Source organism: Anomaloglossus baeobatrachus, chromosome 7 (assembly GCF_048569485.1).
Source record: "Anomaloglossus baeobatrachus isolate aAnoBae1 chromosome 7, aAnoBae1.hap1, whole genome shotgun sequence".
NCBI classification, from domain to species: domain Eukaryota; kingdom Metazoa; phylum Chordata; class Amphibia; order Anura; family Aromobatidae; genus Anomaloglossus; species Anomaloglossus baeobatrachus.
Window position 1 is genome coordinate 199,483,942 of NC_134359.1, and position 14,728 is coordinate 199,498,669.

Genomic DNA, 14,728 nt, shown 5'->3' on the forward strand with positions numbered 1-14,728 from the left:
GTTCCTTAATTTCAAAGGGGCCTTGCCACTTTGCCAGAAATTTGCTTTCTGCCGTGGGGACCAGGATCAACACCCTATCTCCGGGTGCAAAAGTACGGATCTTGGCCCCCCTATCATAAATCCTTTTCTGTGCTCCTTGAGCCTGTATCATATGCTCTTTAACGATGGGCATCACCGCCGCAATACGGTCCTGCATTTGGGTTACATGGTCTATTACGCTTTTGAACGGGGTGACCTGTCCCTCCCAGGTTTCTTTAGCGACATCTAACAGTCCACGGGGACGTCGGGCGTACAGAAGCTCGAAAGGAGAGAACCCGGTGGAAGACTGGGGCACCTCCCGGATGGCAAAAAGCAAATACGGGAGTAAGTAGTCCCAGTTCTTCCCGTCCTTGTCTATCGCCTTACGGAGCATCTGTTTCAAAGTTTTGTTAAACCGTTCGACCAGTCCGTCCGTTTGAGGGTGATACACGGAGGTGCGTAACTGTGCTATTTGTAACAGCCTGCAGAGTTCTTTCATTACTTTAGACATAAAGGGGGTTCCTTGGTCTGTGAGTATTTGTTTTGGGACACCAACCCGACTAAACACATGGACCAGCTCCTTGGCAATGGTCTTGGTGGCCGTGTTACGCAAAGGGATGGCCTCGGGGTAACGAGTGGCATAATCCAAGATGACAAGGATGTGCTGGTGTCCTCGTGCAGACTTGGGGAGGGGTCCAACTAAATCCATCCCAATTCTCTCAAATGGGATCTCGATGATAGGCAGAGGTACTAAGGGGCTACAGAAACGGGGCCTAGGCGCAGAGATTTGGCAGTCAGGACAAGACTCGCAATAGGTGCGAATATCGTGATGCATGCCGGGCCAAACAAAACAGTGTAATATCCTTTCGGTAGTTTTCTGGACCCCCAGGTGTCCCCCCATCATGTGTCCGTGTGCCAGGTCCAGCACTCTCCGCCTGTAGGCTCTCGGCACAACCAATCGTTGTACTGTGTCATCCCCCTTCTTCTCTATCTGATAGAGAAAGTCATTCTCCAGTGCCATGTAGGGGTAAGACAGCCTAGTACCTGCATCCACCTGCACCCCGTTTATCATTTTAACATTTTTTATAGCCTGAGAAAGGGTAGGATCTCTCATTTGCTCACTTTGGAAGTCATCTTTCTGGACTTCCAAATTCAGCCAAGAGGAAGGGGGACAGCCACCCGTGTCCGCCTCTGCCCCGGGTTCATCGGAATCACCCGCCAGAACTGAAAAGGGGAACTGGGGGTTGTTTTCAGCGGATTCCTCCTCTGAACCCTCTTGTGGGGCATCCTCTAGTGGCTTCGGGCCCACACAAGGTGTGGGAGAAGGATCATCCGTGCGGCTACCCTGGGGTACTAATTGGTTCTCCCACAACTGCCAGAAGTGGGGAAAATCCCTGCCCAAAATGATATCATGCAATAGTGCTGGTACTAGTCCCACCTTATGATGCACAGACCCATAGGGCGTAGTAATGCAGGAGACCGTTGTGAGGTACGAGCAGGTGTCTCCATGCACACATGTCACAGAAAATTTATCTGACGGTCCCATCGGGACTGCCACCAGACTGGCCTTTACCAGAGTCACCACACTTCCCGAGTCTAATAGTGCAACAACAGTATTGCCATCAATGGACACTTCACACAGGTGTTTTTTCATATCGCCTTGACATGCAGCAACACACACTACCCGTGCAACCATAGCCCTGCGTTTTTCAAAGTCCGTGACATCACACTGCATCGGTTCTGCAGTTACTGGACAGTTTGCAGCAATGTGGCCCGCCTCCTGGCAGCGGAAACACCTCACGGGCCCCTTGCTAAGACCATAGTTTGGCACCTTAGCCCTCACAGGGCCAGCAGTCCTGTTTTCCTCCTCCACTGCCTTAGGATATTTTCCTCCTCCCCATGACCCTGGAACAGTCTTACCAGATCCTCGTCGAGAAGGGGAAGAGCGAGGATGTGTAGCATCGTCCATAAGTCCTTCTGCCAAGGAATAACGCTCCACTAGATCCACTAGCTGATCCGCTGTCGTGGGGTTTCCATGGCTTACCCACCTCTTCAGAGATGGCGGTAGAGCTCTTAGGTATTTATCAAGAACGATTCTTTGTACCATCTCTGGCGCCGTCAGAACCTCGGGCTGTAGCCATTTCTTGGTCAAGTGAATGAGGTCAAACATCTGTGACCGCGGTGGTTTATCGGGCTGATAAGTCCATTGATGAACTCTCTGTGCTCGCACGGCCGTCGTCACTCCCAGCCGGGCAAGGATCTCGGCTTTTAGTTTATCAAAGTCATGCGCTGCTTCAGGCTCAAGATCAAAGTAGGCTTTTTGTGCCTCACCTGCCAGAAACGGTGCAAGCAAGTCGGCCCATCGCTCCTTTGGCCACTTTTCCCGCTCCGCCGTCCGTTCAAACGTGGTCAGGTAAGCTTCCACATCGTCCTCTGTGGTTAATTTCTGCCAGCACCGACTCACATGAATCACCCTCTGGTCAGCCTCCGCATTACTCTCCGGTACGGTCGCCAGACGCTGCGCCACCTGCTGCAAAAGTTGGCGGTCTTTAACCGTCGATTCCACCAGTCATCCATTATGATGCGCTGTAACGTGCTGCCCGCATTCTCCACCACAATGTGATAACACGCTCCGGGATCGCCTTTGCTGGGTTCAAAGGGCACGTATTCACCTCAGGCAGACAGCCGAATTCAAGGTGTAACTGACGCTTGGTCAGGTTTATTGCAGTGAAGCATAAACAAAAAGAAAAAAAAACACCAACAAAATAAATCCTTGCCTGTCCGGCACTAACTATACACGGTGTTATCCTAACTACCAACTGGAGGGCTTCTCCCTTCCAGCTAAACCATACAAACATCAGGCACTGCTCCTCACAAGTGTCTCCTACACAGACAGGCTTACTGTGTTCCCAGATGGAGACCCTCCCCCAACTTCCCAGATTCCTTTTACCTCCGTCCTTCACCTCCCATTAATCCATTAGTAGCCAGGTGATCCTGGCCAGGCTAAGTCACATAGGACCGATACCGGGGTGAGATATACCTGCCCTCATCCACTAAACCCACATGAGTCTCACAGCACCCTTATCAATTTCTTGATTTGAACACTCCTAACTACTTTTTACTGACTTACTGAAGCACTAAATTGGTTTTGTAACCTCATTGAGCTTTGAACTTCATAGGCAAGTGTATCCAATCATGAGAAAAGGTATTTAAGGTGGCCACTTGCAAGTTGTTCTATTTGAATCTCCTATGAAGAGTGGCATCATGGGCTCCTCAAAACAACTCTCAAATGATCTGAAAACAATCTTTTTAAAGTTGAGGGTCGCATGGATTCAACTCAGTATCAGCAGATTCTTGACAATAATGTGCAAGAATCAGTGATGAAGTTGAAATTACGCAGGGGATGGATATTTCAGCAAGACAATGATCCAAAACACCGCTCCAAATCTACTCAGGCATTCATGCAGAGGAACAATTACAATGTTCTGGAATGGCCATCCCAGTCCCCAGACCTGAATATCATTGAACATCTGTGAGATGATTTGAAGCGTACTGTCCATGCTCGGTGACCATCAAACTTAACTGAACTGGAATTGTTTTGAAACAGGAATGGTCAAAAATACCTTCATCCAGGATCCAGGAACTCATTAAAAGCTACAGGAAGCGACTAGAGGCTGTGATTTTTGCAAAAGGAGGATGAACAAAATATTAATGTCACTTTTATGTTGAGGTACCCATACTTATGCACCTGTCAAATTTTGTTTAAATGGAGATTGCACATTTTCTGTTTGTACAATAAACCTCATTTCAATCCAGAAATATTACTCAGTCCATCAGTTATTAGATATATGAAATTGAAATAGCTGTTGCAAAAACCTAAATTGTTATAAAGAAAAAAGGTTAACATTAATAGGAGTGCCCAAACTTTTTCATATGACTGTAACTAATCATCTACACCTCCTTCCAAAAAGGAGAAACTGGAAAATAGATATTAAATGTGGACCAGTCCAATATGCTATCCAAGTGTGAGGGTTTGCTGGAATCTGTTGGACTCATTAGGTACCCTCAGGACTGTATTTTATTAAGGCCCCTCCCTGTTATTTAATATGTAACCAAATAGAACCATCACGGACCAATGGCATCATTCGGAAGTCGTCCTCACCTACATCAGCATGATTGCTAGTAAAGGGTAGTAAAGCTTTGAGACAGTGGTGAAAACAGGCCTTTAAGTCCCAAGTCGTCTGGTTAATAAGATAAAAGCCACGGGCCCCAAGTTGTACATACCACTGAGAGTCATGTTCACCGAAAGCCCTATCAGCCATGCCATGAGGCAGAGACAGCCAGAGAAAACCCTAGTTCTCAAGTGGTAGGCAATTCCAATACTATGAGGCGGTCAGAAAACCTTCAGGCAGGCCAACACGACATGAGGTGGCATATCAAACATGAGACACATGGCCAGACCTGAAGTGGCATGCCAACTCAAAAGACATGAGGCCAGACACAAGGCAGCAAGCCTAACACACAAAACATGAGGCCGAGCACAAGGTTTTCTCCTATTATCCACTGTGAAAATTACAACTTTGTGGCTAAAACAACATTTTAGTGGAAAAAAAATGGAAATTTTCATTTTCACATCCACATTTTAAAAAGTTCTGTGAAGCATCCAAGGGTTCAAAATGCTCAACATAACCCTATATGTATTCCAGGAGGTGCTTAGTTTGCAAAATGGGGTCATATCTGGGGGTTTCTAATGTTCTGGTACCTCAGAGGATCTGTTAATGAGACACGGTGTCTGCAATCTATTCCAGCAAAATTCATTCCAAATGTCGTTTCTTACATTCTGAGCCTTGTCGTGTGTCCAAACAGAACCTTTTGACTACATATGGGGTATCAGCGAGCTTATAAGAAAGTAGCAAACAGTGTGATCCACTTTTTGGTGTTACCTCTTGCAAAAGAAGAAATTTGGGGCTAAAGCAACATGTTTATGAAAAAGGCATGGATAAAATGCTTGAGGGGTCTAGTTTCCAAAATAGGGTCACTTTTTTTTTTTGGGGGGGGGGGGGCTTCTGCTGTTTAGGTACCTTAGGGGCCCTGCAAACGCGACATGTTGCCTGCAATCTATTTCAATCAAATTTGTGTTCCAAAATTTAGATATTGCTCCTTGCCTTCCGAGTCTTCCTGTTTGTCCAAACAGAACGTTTTGGCTGCATGCGGGGTATTGCCACGTTCATAAGAATATGGGTAACAAACTGCAGTGTCAATTTTTTGGTGTTACTATAACAACTCTGTGTCTGGTCACCTGTGTGTGTGTGGGGGGGGGTGAAATGTTCTTAATTAGGGCAGAGATATTGTTCCTTTGTTCGGTAAGTCAAGAGAAGTCAGCGTTTGTTTCATGTCAGACTGACCAGAGCCCTATTATCTGTTAAAGGTGGATTTTCCCAGCCCCTTTTGATTACATAAATCAGAGGAAAGTTATGCAGTTGGATTGAACTAGTAACCAATGAGAGAACAGTCATCTCCCACCAATCCTGTAAGACACAATAGCCTGAAATGAGAACTGAGGGATATAAAAAGGGCCTTGTTCCTGTCACCACATTCATTATACAGGAATTCAGCCTAGGGTACACAGTTCCAGCTGGAGGATAACAGAACTGCTTCACTTGTGGGGGGTTTCTGCTGTTTAGGTACCTTGGGGGCCCTGCATGTGTGACATGGTTCACGCAATCTATTTCAGCCAAATATGTGTTCCAAAATTCAAATGCTGCTCTTTCCCTTCCGAGCCCTCCCATTTGTTAAAACAGAGGTTTCTGACCACAAGTGGGGTATCACTACACATATAAAAAAATGAAAAACAAATTTTGGGGTCCATTTTGTCTTGATATCCCCTGTAAAGGTGAATAAATTGGGGCTAAAGTAACATTTTTAGGTAAAAAGAATTTTTTTCTTCATTCCACTTTGCATAAATTCCTGTGAAGCACCTGAAGGGTTAATAAACATCTTGGATGTGATTTCGAACATTATGCAAGGTGCGTTGTCTTTTTAGAATAGTGTCACTTTTGGATATTTTCTGTCACTTAGGACCCTAAGACACTTCAAATGTGAGATGATCCCTGAAAAAATGCTTTTGTAATTTTGTTGGAAAAATTAGAAATTTCTGATAAACTTAACCCTTCTAACTTCCTAACAAAATAAATTATGCTTAAAAAGTAGCGCTGATGTAAAGTAGACATGTGGGAAATGGTACTTATTAACAATTTTGTGTGACATAACTTTTTGGTTTAAGGGCATAAAAATTAAACTTATGAATATTGCCAAACCTTTGCCAAATGTATGCTGCTTTTTTCACAAATAAATGGAAAAAATATTATCCTAAATTTACCACTAACAAGAAGTACAATATGGCACGAAAAAGCAATCTCAGAATAACTGGGATTCGTTGAAGCGTTCCAGAGTTATTACTTCAAGTGACACCCGTCAGATTTCTAAAATTTGGCCTGGTCATTAAGGTCAAAATTGGCTGTGTCGCTAAGGGGTTAAACTGTATTATGGCTGTGTAGCATATACTATAAAATGATTCTTCACCTATTTAAAACAATGTTTGGCAAAGATGAAGAGTGCTCAGTCAAATATGGAGGTCGTTACCACCTCCAATAGTGGTTTCTAAAAGTAAAAACTGACTAGTACCTACTGTTCTGGCACCCTCAATCTGTGCGTTGGAAGACGAGTTGACAGACAGCTTAACTCTTTCCCATCAATGCATTGACTCGGACGCTGGGGGTCCTTTACAACTTTTATTAATGAGATCAGTGTAAAACTACAAGAAATAAATGAAAATACTAAGTACAACATACAACATATCTGAGTTACATAGCATTCCATTTGATACAGGACATGCAGGGTAAATGCACTACATGGCGAATACATATTAGCTAATGACAGGATAATACTTGCAGAACAGACCAACTACATTATAATTTTGATGAGCCCTAACCAGGGGATCATAACTCACCGACTGTGCTATGTAGAGGCAAACATAAGGAGCAGAGATCTGGAGAGATATTCAGCATGCAGAATGTGTGTGTTCATGTAACTGAAATGGCTGCTGAAAAAGAAGGGGCAGAGCCTATGCAAGGTCTGATGGGTAACTACATAAGCCTTGGTAGGACAATTTTCATTGCACAGTAACCAGTGAAACATTAAACTAACTGCAGTAAGACAACATTGTCAACAGATGGAGCTGTTGGATATCACTGGACAAGTGGACAGTATCAATGTCAATCACTAAATGTAATCTTATTACTTGGCATAATAAAATAATTATATGCATTTCTATGAAGGCATGACACTCCCCGTCTGGCATCCGGGGGAATGCCACAAACTTAAACTAGAGCAATAGAATACGTTCAGATACAGGTCTAAGAAACAGCTTTCCACTTTGCTTGGGAATCTTGATTTCCACTTTCCTGACCTGTCCGTCTTGACTTGGGAAGACCTTGGTTACCAATTCTAGAGGCCACTCGTTCCTTTTAGACTGAGTGTTCTTCACTAGGACGACATTCCCAGGTTTCATGTTGGGTCTACTATCTTGCCATTTGTCTCTTGTCTGTAATGTAGAGAGATATTGTTTTCTCCACTTAGTCCAGAAAAGGTCTGCTAACATTTGAACTCTTTTCCATTGAGATTTGTACAAGTCTTTTGTAGTAAACTCTCCAGAAGTCGGCATACTCACATTAAACTTCTGGGTGAGGAGAGTTGAAGGGGTGAGCAGAGATAGGTCATCAGGGTCATTGGATATGGGAACCAGTGGTCTGGCGTTCATTATAGCTACTACCTCAGCCATGAAGGTTGTTAGAGTCTCATGAGTGAGCTTCGAAGGACCAAGTTGCAGAAAGATGGAATCGAGGATTCTGCGAGCGATGCCGATCATGCGCTCCCACACACCTCCCATATGAGATGAGTGCGGTGGGTTAAAGGTCCACGTACAACCTAGTTCTGAAAGACGTCTTTCTACTTGGTTAATGTCCAGATTTGAGGGAATCTTTAGTTCACCACATGCTCCTACAAAGTTAGATCCTCTGTCAGAGCGTATATGCTTTACATGTCCTCTGAGAGAAATGAATCGTCTGAAGGCATTTATGAAGCTGGATGTGTCCATTGTCTCAATGACTTCTATGTGTACGGCTCTAATACTCAAACATGTGAACAAGACGGCCCAGCGCTTGCTGTTTGCATGTCCTCCCCTAGTCTGACGTGTGACAACTGACCAGGGACCAAACACATCGAGGCCCACGTTAGTAAAAGGAGGTTCGGTACTCAAACGGTCTGCTGGTAGGTCTGCCATTTTTTGGGATTGACAAGAACCACGGAGTTTCCTGCAGATGATACATTTGAAGATGACTCTACTCACAAGTCGCTTAGCTCCTGTTATCCAGAAACCCGCTTCCCGTAGGGCTCCTTCAGTTATCAAGCGCCCTTGATGTCTAACCTGTGCGTGATAATGCTCAACCAGCAGGAAAGCAACATGGCCGTGAGGAACAATGATTGGAGTACACTCGTCATTTTCAAGCTTTGCATTTGAAATTCGTCCCCCGACTCTCAGCAGTCCTTGAGTATCTACAAACGGGTCCAGTTTTTTAAGGGGACTATCTTTTGGGACACTTCTGTGGTTCCGGAGGGACTCTAGAGTCTGGGTATAAGCTTCATGCTGTACACAACAGATGATTGCGTGTTTGGCTTGCGTGAGCTCTTCCACTGTGTAAGCTTTATGACAACGATGCCAGCCTTTGCATGGAGCTGGTCTCGATTGTCTGTTTTTAAAGGATCTAATGACATGTATCAGGCAAGTCAAGGCTCTGTAGGCCGATCTCCAGGTAGAGAATCTGAGGAAGCGGCTGGAATCAAGGTGCCTGTTGGTGATCGTTGTGCTAAGTGTGGAAACTTGAGGCCGTAGCTCTACATCTGATTCGGGTTCAAAGAGTTCATGTGTATGTGTCTCGTGAGCAGTGGGTACTGGTTGATACAGAAGTGCAGGCCCGACTAGCCAGTTAGTGTCTTTGAGGCGTGATGCCGGTACCGCTCTGGTCGCATGGTCTGCAGGATTTTGGTCGGTTGGTACGTATCTCCACTGAGAAGGCTGTGAAGACTTCCTAATTCTAAGTACTCGGTTATTTACGTATACATAGAATCTCCTAGTCTCATTATGAATGTAGCCTAACACTACTTTGCTATCAGTGAAGAATTCTGCATCTTCAAGCTGTAGATCGAGTTCTGATGTGATAAGTTCCGCCAGTTCTGTGGCAAGAACAGCAGCGCAGAGTTCTAGTCTGGGTATTGTGGATTCTGGACATGGAGTCAACTTGGCCTTTCCCATGACGAACCCTATGTGGACATTACCCATGACATCTATCGTTTTCAAATAGGCGACTGCGGCTATGGCTTTAACTGAGGCGTCGCTGAATATGCACAGCTTCCTAGAGAGAACTTTCTCTGAGGGAATACACATGTATGGCCTGTGTATATGCAGGTCAGATAATGTCTTTAGAGAATCCCTCCAGGTTACCCATGCGATTTCTTTCCCAGGAGAAAGTGGGGTGTCCCAATCAACAGAGCCTACCATTAATTCTCTTAGCAAGATCTTACCTTGGATGATCACCGGTGCAGCGAATCCGAGGGGGTCATATAGACTGTTGATTGTGGACAAGACTCCTTGTCGTGTGAAGGGTTTTTGCTCTAAGGCGACCTGAAATGTGAAGGTATCATACTTTAAGTCCCAATTGAGCCCTAGACTGCGTTGTACAGGAAGAGAGTCTATGGATAAGTCTAGGTCTTTCAGATCCATGGCATAGTCTTCAACAGAGAAGGCTTCCATCACTGTTTTGCTATTAGAAGCTATCTTATGCAATCTGAGATTAGAACAAGCAAGTGCATTCTGAGTTCTCTTGAGTAGGCTGATTGCAGCCTGAGGAGATGGAAGAGACTTTAGGCCGTCATCTACGTAGAAGTCTCTTTCAATGAACTGTTTAACATCTTCATCAACGTCTTTTTCGCTTCCTTGCACAGATCGCTTAAGACCATAGATTGCTATTGCAGGGGATGGGCTATTGCCAAAAACATGCACCTTCATACGATACTCTACAATGTCTTTAGTAGGTTCGTTATCTCTGAACCAAAGGAACCGTAAGAAGTCTCTATGTTCCTCATTGACTAAAAAGCAATGAAACATTTGTTGTATATCTGCAGTGATGGCAACTGCTTCTTTCCGAAATCTGATGAGCACACCAATGAGCGAATTGTTGAGGTCGGGACCTGTCAAAAGGACATCATTCAAGGAGAGTCCTTGGTATCTTGAGCTGGAGTCGAACACTACGCGTATCTGTCCAGGCTTTTTGGGGTGATATACACCAAACGTCGGGAGATACCAGCATTCATTGTTCTCTTTCAGAGGTGGAGCTACCTCTGCGTGACCATTTTTGAATATTTTTTCCATGAAAGCAAAGAAATGTAGCTCCATTTCTGGCTTCTTTAAGAAAGTGCGCTTTAAGTAGGTAAGGCGCTTTAGTGCCAGCTCTTTGTTGTTAGGAAGACGGGGTCTTTGTGGCTTGAATGGTAGTGGAGCCACCCAGCTGTCGTTTTCGTCCTTGTGAAATCCTTGATCCATTATCTCTAGGAAGGTCTCATCTTCAATGGAATGGGCTAGTTTATAATCTTCTTTGGTCTTTTGAAAGACAGCGCACCCTAGATGATCTTTGTCTCCGTCGCACAATTCATCCATGGCGTATCTGTCTTTCCCACCATTTAAGTGTGCCGAATTGGTGAGATTCTCCTTCACTAGGAATTTGTTGGGGCAGGGTAGGAAAAAGGATGGACGGCCACTCTCCAATGTGTTCGTGTAGAGAGAGTGGACGTTGTTCGGCTTGTGAGCATTCCCGAGGCAGACGTCCCCTATAACTACCCATCCAAGATCTAGCTTCTGAGCGTAGGGCGAGTTATGAGGACCGTTTATCTGTTTCCTCACCTTGTGAACTCTGATGATGTCTCTCCCCAGCAAAAGGACCAACTTGGCTTGAGAATTAAGTGCAGGAATGAGATGCGCTATGTTTCTCAAATGGGGATGGTGTAGTGCCGCTTCTGGAGTGGGTATCTCTTCTCTATTGTTCGGGATGGCATTGCACTCGATTAATGTAGGAAGGGGTAAGGATGTCTTCCCATCTAGGGATTCGATTTGATAACCTGTTGCCCTCCTGCCAGATTCTTCACTCACTCCTGTACATGTTTTCAGTGAGTAGGAGCAGCTAAGTCCCTTGATTCCAAAGATGTCAAAGAAAGCTGAGCTGGCGAGTGATCTATTACTCTGGTCGTCGAGTATAGCATAGAGTTTAACCGCTTTTTCTCTGTAGCCCATAGGGTAAACTGTAACCAGACAGATCTTTGAGCAGGATTTGTTAGTGAGACCTTCTCCACAAACTTGAGTGCACTGGGGTGACACTTCAGGAGGTGTACTGTCTGTCTCCTCCCCGCCGTGCTCTGTAAGTCGGTCGATGTGCGTGGAATTCTGTGGGGCTGGTTCTGGGTGTAGAGCTGTGCTGTGCTCTTGACTGTTACACTCCGAACAAGTGATACTGGCATTGCAGTCTCTAGCTAAGTGAGATGTGGATGCACAACATCTGTAACATATGTTGTTTTCTCTGAGGAAGATTCTACGGTCTTTAAGAGATTTTCCTCTAAAACTCCTGCACTGTTGCAGTGGGTGAGGCCTTTTGTGTAGGGGGCACTCTTTGTCTGGGTCAATTGTTAGTGACCCTTCAGGTTCTGTTGTACTGTGGGTCTTGCGTGATGAATCTGTAGCAGACACATTAGTTTTGTGTACAGTGATAGGTGAGCCTCGAGGGTTGCGTACTGGAGCAGGCTTACCTGTTCGTGGGTTGATGAGATCTGCGGTGGAAAGGTCAAAGCTGGGATCATTCCTGATCTTGGCTTGCTGGCGCACAAAATCTACGAAGACATGGAATGGAGGAAACGGCACGTTGTGACGTTGTTTGTAATCTGAACCCCGGTTCAACCATTTCTCTTGCAGACTGTAAGGCAACTTATTCACTATGGGTTTAATACCTCTGGCTGCATCTAGGGACGCGAGGCCTGGCAGGTCTCCTTCAAACTTGGCGACTTGGAGTTCTACCAAGAGGTCGCTCAATTCTCTTAGCATGTGAAAGCTCTTATTAGAGATCTTGGGAAAGTCCTCCAACCTTTTGAAGAGGGATTCTTCTATCCTCTCTGAAGAGCCATAGCACTCATCAAGTCTCTCCCATAACAGGCACAAACCTTTGCTCGGGTGGTTGATGCTGATATCCCTGATGCGTTTTGCATGTTCTGCTGATTCGTTTCCTAGCCACTTGACCAAGAGATCGATCTCTTCATTGGCAATGATGTCCAGGCCGGCCGTGGCGTTTCTGAAGGAAGCTCTCCACGCTCTGTAACTTTCAGGACGGTCGTTAAACTTTAAAAGACCTTTGGTGAGTAACTCACGGCGTGCGAAGAACTTGAGGAAATCTGGTAGCTCTTGATTTCTGAGAGGGTGGTCCTGATACATGTTGCTATGATGAGGTCCCAGTGAGTTATTGTTGCCATCAAATACGTTGTCGCCATGATAGTCACCATCGGGGTCCTCCATTTTGGGACGGTTCGCTGTGTAATAGGAATCTACAAACTTGGGTGCAGGTGACACTGATGGTGTTAGGTGGACGGAATTACCTTCATGCTTAACATGGGATGTTTGTTGAATGAAGGTTGATGGCTGAATGGCAGGATTAAGTCTCTCTCTTGGAGCTGAATGTAGACGGTCGTCTGATGCGGTATGCTTTAGTACGTAGTCTGAAGTGCGTTGTGAGATATCCCGATGACTGAGTTCGGGTCCGAGCCTTAACCTGAAACTTTTACTGTCGCTGCGTGCTGCTTCTTCTAAAGCCTGTACTTCAGCTTCTGCTGCTGCTGCTTCTGTGTCTACAGCAAGTTTTGCAAGGTCGGCTTCTAGACGTGCTTTTTCTGTCTTTAATTTCAACTCTTGTTCAGCAAAGGCAGCTCTCACTTTGGCGGCTTCCGCCTTCGCCCTGGCGGTGGCAATTGCAGCGCTGCTCACAGACTTCCTTGAAGCTGACGAGCTTACATGGGAGCGTGTTACATAAACTTCAGATCCTCTATCTGACATGGTGTCTGTATGCGGCTTGACTGCTCTCTGATAGAAGTCGGCGTCTATGCTTCAACCCCGTTAATAGCAGTCGTTTTACTGTTCTGGCACCCTCAATCTGTGCGTTGGAAGACGAGTTGACAGACAGCTTAACTCTTTCCCATCAATGCATTGACTCGGACGCTGGGGGTCCTTTACAACTTTTATTAATGAGATCAGTGTAAAACTACAAGAAATAAATGAAAATACTAAGTACAACATACAACATATCTGAGTTACATAGCATTCCATTTGATACAGGACATGCAGGGTAAATGCACTACATGGCGAATACATATTAGCTAATGACAGGATAATACTTGCAGAACAGACCAACTACATTATAATTTTGATGAGCCCTAACCAGGGGATCATAACTCACCGACTGTGCTATGTAGAGGCAAACATAAGGAGCAGAGATCTGGAGAGATATTCAGCATGCAGAATGTGTGTGTTCATGTAACTGAAATGGCTGCTGAAGAAGAAGGGGCAGAGCCTATGCAAGGTCTGATGGGTAACTACATAAGCCTTGGTAGGACAATTTTCATTGCACAGTAACCAGTGAAACATTAAACTAACTGCAGTAAGACAACATTGTCAACAGATGGCGCTGTTGGATATCACTGGACAAGTGGACAGTATCAATGTCAATCACTAAATGTAATCTTATTACTTGGCATAATAAAATAATTATATGCATTTCTATGAAGGCATGACACCTACAGCAAACATAAATTCTAACTTGGGGTACAGATGACCTCAGGATTCAATGATATTGCCGGTGAGAGTGGGAGGTCACATGACTGTAAATGTATGATTTGCATACGTCTGACCACATTCAAACTGAATGTGCCAGACTTTTCTCTGTACAATTGAAGTGAGTGAAGGCTGAACAAGTCTAGTGGGCATGTGACCTAAAGTGTGCAAATTCATGAGTGCATGTCATGTCACATGACTACCTGCTCTCACCGGCAATACTAGTGCATTCTTACAGTGTGTGCACCACAAGAGGTCAGGATGCAGAATTGTGCAGTCTTATAAAAAGATTGTATAACCCCTTCAAAAGGGAATCTGTCACCCATTTGAGTTTTTATAGTTATTAATATGGCAAATAGGTAGCATAGAGATAAAATTAGTCATACCTGTATGCCTCCTGGATGATGGGTTGTTTGGCAAATATCCTCTTATGTCTTCTATCTTCCGGGCTATGCGGTGTGCGGTGCCCAGAAAGTAAGTTGTTGTCCGGTCTTCATTATACAGGATTCTTCCTCCCCTTCCCTTCAGTGTCCCTATGGCGTCAGGTGTGCGGTCGTAAATCCCACACCTGCGCATTTTGCCTGACGTCTCTGACCTGTACTGTGAAGCAGCAGTGACCCTCTGGCGCCTGCACACAGCAAAACTGAAGACTGTGCCCACAGAAGGGCTGAACAGTGCAGGGAGGGACAGCAGGCATAATGCGCAGACTCCAGATTTCCAGCTGCACACCTAACG

General features: G+C 45.1%; 1 protein-coding gene across 2 annotated transcripts; it reads right to left on the bottom strand.

Annotated features, from left to right (window-relative positions):
- Positions 1-6,720: 6,720 nt before the first annotated feature.
- On the bottom strand, positions 6,721-14,728 carry LOC142245273 (uncharacterized). 2 transcript variants are annotated; one of them, XR_012724757.1, is made up of 3 exons: positions 13,620-14,728; positions 7,028-13,424; positions 6,721-6,832 (listed from the first exon to the last, which is right to left on the bottom strand). XR_012724757.1 is itself a non-coding variant. In XM_075317866.1 (2 exons), the coding sequence occupies exon 2, from the start codon at positions 13,217-13,219 to the stop codon at positions 7,403-7,405; it is 5,817 nt and encodes a 1,938-aa protein (XP_075173981.1). In that variant the 5' UTR covers positions 13,220-13,424; positions 13,620-14,728; the 3' UTR covers positions 6,902-7,402. The 2 variants fall into 2 exon arrangements, 1 of the variants encoding a protein (XP_075173981.1); XM_075317866.1 differs by lacking the exon at positions 6,721-6,832 and having other exon boundaries at positions 6,902-13,424.